Here is a 10,904-nt window from a genome sequence, read left to right on the forward strand (position 1 = left end):
TTTGGGTTTAAATGTTTGGATTGCCCTGCTTTGCAAAACAAAACTGAAAATTAAATCCCCGAAGCAGTGAAAAGAACAGACTTTTCTGCAAGAATCTGCTGTGAAATTAAAGGAATGAAGTGGAGAAACCGAAGGAACTAAAAAAGGCCTTGTTTCATGTGAAGTGCAGTGTTGTGTTTCTGAAATGAGAAGCCCACAAACTGCTCTCCCACTTTGTAAAACCTTCTGGTTGTGGCTCGCAGACTCACACATTGATTCTTGTATGGATTAAGCAAACAATGAGATCAAAGACGTTCCTCTTGGACTTCGGAGTCACATTTCACATCAAACCTTTGGTTAAAAAGAGAACATTTCCAGATCTGTCAAACACTTTTAAGTCACGGCCAAATGTCCTGGTTATAAAACAAACAGTCTGTATCGAAATGGAAAAACTTGCTCCGCTTTTAAACCTTGTCTGTTTCTGTTGGGTTTTAGTGCGAGCGTCTGTCTCTCTGTCATCGGTCACCAGAAACAGGCACGTATTCCAGGACCTTTTTTGGTCCTTGTTCCCTTTCCATTGTGACACCGTCATCGCTGGCCTTCGGCTCGGAGACAGGAAAGCTCTTGTGGGGGAATCAGACAAAACAGAAGGAGGCCGGATAGATACGGAGCTGACAGCTGACCTTCGCTTGAGGCTGCGCAGGAATCCGAGTCAGAGTTCAAAGTCTGTCCTGATGCAGAAATCTGCGTTTGAGTCTCAGCAAAGAGGCTGCTTTCCCTTATCAAAGTCTTCTGACTCGAATCAAACCCAAAGACGTGAGGACTTGAGCAGAAACAGCCTTCAGGTGGCCCTTCGCTGGTTTCTGTTTCGATAAACGACGTTAGAGATCGAAGTTAAGATTCCTCCGATTTCTGAAACATTTGATCTTCATTTACAAGGCCTAAGATATGAGCTCATTGCTCTTTTTTTAAAAATGAGTAAAAAGGCTGTAACAGCAGGCGTTTAATTTGGTGGTGCAATACTGCCCCCTACTGGTCGGTTTTCAGAACTGTCTGCATCATCTGCTGGTTTTAATAAACTTTTTATGTCATGGGAAAAGAAAAACATAAAACAATTAGTGCACTTATATTCAAAAAATGTGTGTTGGTGAAGATATATTCACTGAGCCTGAAACTAAAAACAGAAATGGCTTAAAAATACCCATTTATACCATACAGGGCAAAATATAAAGTAACTAGTTTTGGGGTCATTTTGTGGATTATGCTGTTTTGTTGTCACATTTTTATGTTTGACTGGGCATAATTAGAGTTAGGTGAAAATGAATTGCTTTAAAAACCACATATTTCACACTTATTATGTGTATTAAAGGGAATTTTGATAAGATTGTGCAAACTTGTGCCACCTACATAACCGCTTATTAATATACAACCACAAATCACATCATTTAAAATAAAAAAAAAATAAACTGCCTAAGAAAGAAAAAAAGGAAAAAACAATAACAAAATATATATTGCAGTTCTACAGTTTTTAATTTCTTTGTGTGTTTATTTGTGCATTTTTTTGCATTTAATAGTTTGGGCATTTTAATTATTTCAGCTAATTTTGTCATTTATTCCAATCCAATCCAACTTGTTTTTATACAGCACTTAAAAACAACCACAAAGGTCCAAGGTGCTGTAAATAAAAATAAATAATAATGATAAAAAACTAAATAAAGCTGTAACAGCAGCCACATGAAACAGAAAAAACATGATAAAAGACATAAAACCACACCATAACAAAAACAAATAAAGAACATAAAAGCATTTATTTATCTAGCATTCTATTTGTTTTAAAGTTTGTGTTCTACCCTCTCTTTTTCAGTTTTAATTGATTCAGATGTTTTGAGCTATTCATGTTCATTGTTTTATGAGTTTATTTCAGCAGTTTGGCCCACTTTGGTTGTTTTTAATGTGCTTTATGTATTAGTCAATTTAATTTAATAGAAAATGACATAACATTTATTATTTATTCGTTTCCAGCAATCCCAGAACATTTTAATTTACACTCCAGGCTGTCCTGCGGTTTTATTTTGAAAAACTACATTTCCCAGCATTCAACTGAGCAACGTAACTGTTGTAAATTAATGCTTATCGCAATATTTAACAATTTTGAAATATTTTTTATTAGTCCTAATATAAAACAAACACCGAAGGGAGAAAAATAAATAAATAAAAACGTTTTGTTAAAAAAAATAAATCTCCGTCGACCTCCGTCCTCATGACGAAGCGGAAGTGAATTCTTCTTCCTTTCCTCCATTAGGTGAGTGCGTGGTGGCAGCGAGATTTTCCGCGCTGTTCGTGAAACCGGCTAATTTAGTGTCACATTTCCCCAAACTTACCCCCGATTCAAGCCGAATAACGTGTTTTCGTTTGTGAATTTTCAGATTGTCGCCATGGGCCGCCGACCCGCCCGCTGGTAAGTCCCGTAGCTCTCAGACAAACCGGAGCGAAGTCGGGAAAATGGCAGCGGCTCCGTGTCCGCTCCATGTGCACCGCGAAGCAGCACCGGCAGGCCTTAACACAGATTTACTGTCAGGATTAAACCAAAAACACTTTCTCTGAAAACTTTTAGTCCCAATAAAGCCTTGTAGTAATCAGCAGCCCTTTATATAATGCTAGTCGCACGTAGCGTTAGCTTGTTGAGCTAAATGCTAGCTCCTTAGCATTTAGCTACCAAACTAATCTACCTCTACATGTAAGATAAGTTAAAAAAACAATGTTTTGTCTTCATATTTCGTTATGACAGGGCTTTATTTAGATAAAGATGTATAAAAACGAAACTTTTCCAGTCCTGGAGCTAATTGACCCAACTTAAAAAGTTAAATAATCCTTTAAAAAATGAAATAAACTCAGATGAAATAATACAAACCTTGGTTTTATGCTTAACTGTAATGCTTTAATTTGGAGCCACTTATGTCTTTTTGGCCTATAAATTGCATTATTTTATGTAATATACCAGATAATAAGTTAAAATAAAAGTTACTAAACTGCTTTCTAAAAATACAATAGTTACATAGTCACCTATTCTCGTTTATTGTCTAATTAACAAAACAAACAAATGAGTTTTTGCACTAGTATAATTTGCAAATTTGTGTTCTTCCTGATGACAACATGAGATATGCATTAAGTGACTTAATCTACAATATTTACATTAGGTTTTCATGCCAAAAAACATGAGGAATATTTTGTCAGAAAACAATATTGATAGAAATCCTTCAGTATTTTGTTTTTACATCTGTTCCTTAATGTGAGATTGTGATTCTTTAGGAAAAAAGAAATAAAGCTGCATTGATTAAAGAGACTAAGCGAGACGTTTTCTCTCTTCCAGTTACCGTTACTGCAAGAACAAGCCTTACCCCAAGTCTCGCTTCTGCAGGGGTGTTCCTGGTAAGATATTTAAGCTCTTTGTCCTCGGACCTGATGTCAGGTAGATCGGTCGTGACCGCAGCTTCGTTCAGATCAACATGTCCGTCCTGTCGCCGGTGCAGAAACCTCCATGACGTTTCTGTAACTCATTAAATGTTTAAACAGCAGAAGTCTAACCTGCTTCAGTAACAGAGGACTGGGTGGTCGCTCTCCTGCATGTTTTAGATGTTCTTCCTTTAAAACACCTGCTTTAAATGACGTGCTGCTGGAGAACTTGATGATTTGTTGAGGAGGTAATTGAACCGTTTGAATCGGGTGCGTTGGAGCAAAAAAACCTAAAACTTCCAGGACGGCGGCGCGTCGAGGCCTGGAGTTTGTTGTAAAAAGATGAGTGAGGGCGAGCTCACAAAACATAAGAATAAAAGACGGAGACGACAGTCTGTTCAGGACATCAGTGAACGAGTTTTTGCCTTCTCGGCTTATAATGTGCCAAGAACTGATTTAAAATTAACGTCTTGTCAAATGTCACTCAGACTGGGGGTTCAGGGTAATAAATTAAGTCTGTATTTTTAATATACTGACTTCATTTTGATGCAAAAGGTTTAAAGCCATAATAAACATAGAAAACCAAGTCTTTTGATCCACCTTATCCTGTTCAGTCTGATGCAGGTTTATTTTCATTCTGGGTATATTTAAAGTTAGTTAAAACATGTTTTAGCAGATTGGTGAAACCATTATAGTTGTTTCTGAAAAAGGTTTTAGTTGGCAGGAAACCTGTCAGGTGTTTTGATAAAGTAATCTGCAGCTTATTAAGCCGACCGGTCTCGCTGCGGTGCGGTTCTGGTGTGCAAAGGCTGCAGACAGCGACTCTGTGGTTGTGTATGTCCTCAGCTGGGAGGTGCTGGGTGCTTTAAGGGACCACTGAGACAAAATTACCTATGTCTTCATGTTGAAGTGCGTTACACAAGAGTTTCAAACCTTTAACCCAAATGTTGTGGTCGTCTTCACAGATCCAAAGATCAGGATCTTTGACTTGGGCAGGAAGAAGGCCAAGGTCGATGAGTTCCCTCTGTGCGCCCACATGGTCTCTGATGAGTACGAGCAGCTGTCCTCAGAAGGTAAGAAGGCAGGAGGCACGTTTAGGATCTATTTCCCCTCATTAAGTCAAAATGAAGCCCTGTTGGCTCTAACGATGCATGGATATTTACTTGTATGCAGCTGAAATATAAATAAAGTTAATAATAAAGCGATATCTTCTCTGAATGTGCAGCTTATAGTGTAGGATGATCAGAAATACCAAATAGGAGAGTCGATGACTACAGATTCAGCAGAAAGAAACAAATAAAACAGAGCCAAACAGTGAACAAAACCTGAAATCTGCAGTAAAATCTGCACATTTTGCATAATTTAAATAAACATTAAACATGTGGTAGGTATTTAAAAAATAAAACGTGCATGTTACTGTCAGTTACATTGTGGAGGAAAATAAGATGTTGGTCAAAACAAATCTGAGGTAAACTGTATTTTCAAAATAAAAGTTCAAAGAGGAAATTGTGCCTCCGTTTTGCTTGCATGTTGTAGGTTTTACAGTGAGTTACAGAATTTAAACCTGAAACGTGAACATGAAGAGGAACTGAGGTTCAGCATTTAAATGTCCAGCTTTGTAAATCGTCCTGGTGTGGAAACAAGTTTTGTTTAAATATCAAAAAACACAATTTCAGGTTAGATATTTGTCCTTATGTTGATTGGTTGGCTATAAAAATCCCAGTGAAGGAGAAGAACCTTTAATTTAAGGTGTTAACTTGTTCTGATCCTTCGACTGGCGGCGGGAGAAAGTTTCTCCACACAGAACGGGGATGAAAAGCTCATCACGACTCCTGAGATGTTTCCTGCAGATTTATGAGGAGGTTGACGTACGGCAGAAATCAGACCCTCCAAGATTTCGCGATGTTGCGATCGCAACTATTAACGCAAAATCAAGCAAACACCGCAAAATCGCAACTTTAACCCAATATTTATTGTTTCTGAAGTGATTCGCCACCGTTTCTGCGGTCTAGTCTCTTCTTTGTGGGTTTGTGTAGCGTGGAATACAAAATAACCCCAAATAGCTCAGGAAGAAGACACGTGACGTCACTTCCTGTTAACATCAGAATGCCGGGAGCGTGCAGGAGCAGCGACCGAAGCCAAAATGTGCGCTAATGCTTCACATTTGCCCACAAAGATTTCAGCAAACCAGTTTCCTCCCCAGCTGCAGCTGTTTTGCACGTCCTGCAGTGTAATCATGGAACATAAACGCATCGACAAACACTTTGTGTCTGCAAAACATGTGAGGAGAGCTGCAGACCAGGGACAATCCAGAAATGCTCATGAATGTCAGTTTAGAAGCAATCAAACGGAGGCTGAAACGTTGCTTTTTAAAAACCTGACAGTTCTGCTGCTTTTCTCCTCTGCAGCTCTGGAAGCTGCTCGTATCTGTGCTAACAAGTACATGGTGAAGACCTGCGGAAAAGATGGCTTCCACATCCGCATGCGTCTGCATCCCTTCCACGTCATCCGCATCAACAAAATGTTATCCTGCGCTGGAGCCGACAGGTGAGAGGCCGTCAGACGTGGGTTCAGATTTAAATGTTTCCCTTCAATTGTTGAAACTCCTCGGTGCTCCTCAGGCTCCAGACTGGAATGCGAGGTGCCTTTGGGAAACCCCAGGGCACCGTGGCCCGTGTGCACATCGGCCAGGTGATCATGTCCGTGCGTACCAAGGCCCAGAACAAGGAGCACGTGGTCGAGGCTCTGCGCAGAGCCAAGTTCAAGTTCCCCGGCCGCCAGAAGGTAACCGAACCCGACACGTCAGTCAGGGAGAGGGGGTCCGGATCTGCAGCTTATTAAGCCGACCGGTCCCGCTGCGGTGCGGTTCTGGTGTGCAAAGGCTGCAGACAGCGACTCTGTGGTTGTGTATGTCCTCAGCTGGGAGGTGCTGGGTGCTTTAAGGGACCACTGAGACAAAACTTTGACGTTTAAAGTTTGTAATGATTGAGTTTGAGAGCCTGCGGTGACGTCCTGTGAACGTTCTCGTCTCCAGATCCACATTTCCAAGAAGTACGGCTTCTCCAAGTTCAACGCCTGTGACTTCGACGACATGATGGCCGAGAAGCGTCTGATTTCTGATGGCTGCGGGGTGAAGTACATCCCCAGCAGGGGTCCTCTGTCCCGCTGGAAGGCCCTGCACGCCAACTGAGCACGCCGCAGACTTCCTGCGAGCGCTCACACCAATAAAAGTGGATTTGAGTACAAACATGTTGCTGTTATTGACTTTATTTTCTGTCCAGACTTAACCAAGATTCTTGACACGATGCATCAAATGTTCAGATTAAATATTTCTCTCAGGAATAAACGTCCATCATTTCATAGGTGGAAGCTCTGTGGATCAAAGTAACGCTGAGGATAAGTTGGTTTATACATGGAAATATTTCAGCGTTCAGCTGAATCCTACTTGGATTAGTTTTATTTTCAGTTAATGTTTAGGAATCCCCTCTGAATTTAAATGGAAGTGAAACAAATAAAGTATGAGAAATAAAAGCAGGTCACGGGTCAGAGTTATAAACACACCTTTACTTGGACCTCAAACATTTTACATTTGTTGTAACTGGATAAAATCTTTTAAGCAGATGGTTTATTTAAAGTAAAGTAAGTTTAAAGTCATTTATTTAGGATTAAAAGAGGAGTTAACTGCTTGATACGAGACATTTCTTTTAAACCATTTATTTCCGTCTTGTCTGGGGAAACCGAGCAAATATGGAGATTACACTGATTTTATTTTTAACATGAAATAAAACACTTTACAACAGGGGCGCCACCAAGAGGGGGCCCAGGGGGGGCGATGGGCACCCCTAAAACCTTAATGGCCCCCCTAAATCACACCGTCTTATCCTCCAGAATCTCAAACTTTTTATTTTTTTGTGCAATTTTTTTTTAGCTATGTGGAATCAGAACCCCATAAATATAAAATAATAACTTTTTGGTTAACATAAATGCTGTATATTTTATTGAAATATAAAAGTTAAAAGCCCGTCTCCCTGAATAATGACAGCCAGTCTTCAGTTTAACTAAATAAAATGTATGTATAATAATATTTTTATTAATAAATATAAATTTAAAAGAGGACAAGCTTCAATAAGGCTGAATAATAACAACACACACACACACACTGGCTGTTGTTTTTGTGTGTTTTAATTCAGGACTTCGGAGTGTGTCTGTGGAGCTGTCAGCAGCAGAAGCTTTCCAGCAGCTGCAGCTTCGGCTGATTTTAGTCCCACCCACAGGAAACTGATTTAGCTGCTGCCCAGCGCCGAGCTTCAACACACACACTCACACCCCGCAGAGTCCAGGCTCCCAACAGCCGGTGAGTTTGTTTTAGTTTGTTTTTATCAGAAGCAGGGGCGCCGTGTTACCTGATCCCTGAAGGTCTGGGAGGAGTTTTTGTTTCTGAGGGTGAAAAACCTGAGCTGGAAAATAAAACAAACAAAAAAAAAAACCAGAGAAGAAGAACGACAGGAAGGAAAACACACATCCAGCTGGAGGTTTGTCTGTCGGAGGCGACAAGAACTCACTGATGGCTTTAGGAGGCGATAAACTGTGACAAGTTTCTAATAAACAGGAACAATAAGCAGAAATGGGACGTTTCTCTCTCTCACACACACACACACACACACACACACACACACACACAGAGTGTATAATTAGGCTCTCATGGGAAACAGACAGAAATCCAGCTGCAGATTCTGGAGTTTTTTGTAGTGAAGTCAGGTTTTGATGAGGTTTTCTGAGCAGACCTGATCTCTGTTAATGTGCTTTAAAAACTGTTTATTTTACTCTGAAATACAAATAGTTGCATCATATTACAACTGCTTTCTCTCTCCAACATCCTAAATCATTTTTCTTTTCTTTGAGCAGTTTTATTATCAACTTTTACTGTTGTTATTCATGATAACGTGCTGCTGCAAGCTTTAGCAGTTTTAAATGTGATATATTATTAAAATTACCTCGAGCAAAGTTTAATAGATTTAAATTTCTTTGCATAAATGCTGCGTTAAAGTGAAACAAACAGTTGTGTTCGTACCAAAACTTGAAGAAAAAGCAGAAAAACAAACTATTTTTTTATCCTCGTTGTTGTTTTTTATCTTTCATCTGGATCATTTTAAAGAAATCATGCAACATTCTGTAAAATGTAAAATATTCCCTTGATAAAACCCACAAAGGACTTGTCTGCACATGAAAAAACTTTACATTTCTGCTCAGTCGTGTTGCTTAATTAGTTCTAAAAAGGGGTGAAATGTTGTATTTAAAAGTAAATCTAATCCTTTTGCATACAAGTACTTCTCTAATCTGACTTAAATGCTTTTAATTAGGGAATTAATCCTATTAAATATGAAGTAATATGTAAATACTTCACTCGCCTTGAAGTATTAAATGAGTTAAACTTGTTGACATGAAGATTAATGGGTCTGCAGGAAAAAAGGAGTTTGTTTTCTCAAATTTAACTCATAAATTAAAACCCTTCAACCCTCCATTAAAGTTTCTGGGTTTATTTGACTTTTTCTGATATTCTGACAACATTAAAGTCTGTTTGTGTAAAAAGTTTTCACAAACTTTCAGAGTAAATCAGATGATTTTGCTCTGTGGAATAAAAAACAATCATTCAAACTATTAAACGTAAACAAAATCTTCTGTTTTTACTTTTAAAATCTCAGCTCATCAGGTTAAAACTAATAATAAAGTGAAGTTTTTGGGTATTTTGGATCGTGGACAGTTATCGTGTCTCTTCTCTGGAAGTTTATCTCCTTCCAGCTGCAGCAGCGACACATAAAATCAGATAAAACTGATGTTTTTCTGCCACTTTATATCAACAAGAAGACATTTTTTTACTAAAATGTTCATGTCCTGAAGCTGGAGCTTTACTGTGGGAGCTGAGCTGCTCAGAAACAGAAACCGGAACAGAAAAATGTGATTAAATTTATCTCCAGTTAATGTTTACTCCCAGCTAATCTTTCGTAGATGACTCATTACCACAAGACTGAAATCTTTAAAGAAGTTCAAACAAATGAAAAACGATAGACTGAAGAGTAACAGAGTGTTGGCAACAATAAGAGCCGAACCGACTGCTTTGTTTGGCTCTACTTCCTGTCCTTTATCTTCAGGAACAGAAAGAGGAAACAGTTCAGCTCCTTCAGCAGACCGAGAAGCTGCTTTCATTTATTCTCTGAGGCCATGACGACCGTCTCCCTCCTCCTCCTCCTCCTCTCCTTCCTCCTGGGTGTGAGCCACGTCCAGGGGGGGTCAGAGTTCAGAATCTGCGCCTTCAACCTTCATCACTTCGGAGAATCAAAGTCCAAGAAGAGCGACGTCATGCAGACTCTGGCCAAAGTAAGAATGTCAACATTTTACTCTTTTATCAGGTCGGACAGAAGATAAATGTTTAAAATCAAATGTCAGGAAAACATGAAACCGTGCAGATCAGGTGACGTATTTCAGGACTGAAGCAAGACGATAAATAAAGGAAGAACATCGCGTTTTTCTCTGGACTTCACAATAAGAGCAGAAACAACCTTTGTTCACGACTGCAGAAGTGATTAAATATCTGTTATTATCCGTTAAAAGTTGTTCAAACTGCTGGCATCAATTTACTGATTGTCTTTTCGATTAATAACCTGAATTATTACTTAATTACTTGACATTTATAAGATGTATTTAAAAGGGTGTTAATGTCAAATAAAAATGGGTGGTTTGAAGCTAATGGGGTGACTATTATTTGATAAAAACAGAGTATTTTTTTAGTTCTGATTGTATTATCATACAGTTAGAGGGTAGATTGTTGTTTTTAATTGGTGCTGATTAAAGAAATGGTAAAAACAAAAGTAGAGACAACAAATAAAACCTATTTTTCCTGCTGTTTTTCCTGCCACTCATCACTGTACCTTAAATATTACATTTATTGTGCTTTTCTTATGTTTTATACTGCAGAGAAAAATGTAAAAAAAGAACGTTTTGAGGCCCAAACCACAGGGAGGAACGGGAAGGTTTCTTATCAGCCACACAAACATGAAACTCATCTGTTGGTTTTTGTTTCAGATCATCACTCGCTGTGACATTTGCTTGCTTCAGGAGGTGAGAGACAGTAAAGGGAAGGCCGTGCCGCAACTGCTCCAAACTATTCGAAGGTGACGCTTCATTTATTCACACATCGATGTTTCCATCAACTGCGACTACATCCCAGATAATTCATTTGAATTTTAAATTCCAGTGTGTGGCATTTGATGGTTTCTCTATGCAGAAGTGCAACAAAATATGCAAAACTGCTTTTAAACTGTTGTAGATCCCTAAATATTTATGGCTTTCCAAGATCATCGGTGGTCCCCATCTGGCCACGCCCCCTGAACATAACGGGTCACAATAATTGAGGATAAGATGGTTGTTTAAACTGGGACCAAAGCATCTAACGTGCCTGATGATGTCACATCAGT

At 39.1% G+C, this 10,904-nt stretch overlaps 2 protein-coding genes and 2 non-coding genes across 4 annotated transcripts in view; all 4 read left to right on the plus strand.

Moving 5' to 3' along the window:
* The first annotated feature begins 2,333 nt into the window (after positions 1–2,333).
* rpl10 (ribosomal protein L10) lies at positions 2,334–6,681 on the plus strand. The gene is made up of 6 exons (XM_017438362.3): positions 2,334–2,437; positions 3,350–3,408; positions 4,398–4,505; positions 5,841–5,979; positions 6,054–6,216; positions 6,467–6,681. Exons 1-6 carry the CDS (start codon positions 2,415–2,417, stop codon positions 6,620–6,622), a joined length of 648 nt encoding a protein of 215 aa, XP_017293851.1. The 5' UTR covers positions 2,334–2,414; the 3' UTR covers positions 6,623–6,681.
* LOC112451548 lies at positions 4,187–4,319 on the plus strand. The gene has a single exon (XR_003040383.1). It is a non-coding gene; the product is annotated as a small nucleolar RNA SNORA70 (small nucleolar RNA).
* Positions 6,260–6,392, plus strand: LOC112451547. Its single transcript, XR_003040382.1, has one exon. It is a non-coding gene; the product is annotated as a small nucleolar RNA SNORA70 (small nucleolar RNA).
* A 154-nt stretch (positions 6,682–6,835) lies between the features above and the next one.
* The window catches only part of LOC108228919 (deoxyribonuclease gamma-like), a 9,847-nt gene continuing 5,778 nt past the window's right edge, over positions 6,836–10,904 (plus strand). The window contains exons 1-3 of the mRNA XM_037976893.1: positions 6,836–7,786; positions 9,582–9,807; positions 10,513–10,601. Coding sequence (XP_037832821.1) covers positions 9,652–9,807; positions 10,513–10,601 — 245 coding nt within the window. The 5' untranslated portion in view covers positions 6,836–7,786; positions 9,582–9,651. The remainder of the gene's footprint in view (positions 7,787–9,581; positions 9,808–10,512; positions 10,602–10,904) is intronic.

Source organism: Kryptolebias marmoratus, linkage group LG8 (genome assembly GCF_001649575.2).
Source record: "Kryptolebias marmoratus isolate JLee-2015 linkage group LG8, ASM164957v2, whole genome shotgun sequence".
NCBI classification, from domain to species: domain Eukaryota; kingdom Metazoa; phylum Chordata; class Actinopteri; order Cyprinodontiformes; family Rivulidae; genus Kryptolebias; species Kryptolebias marmoratus.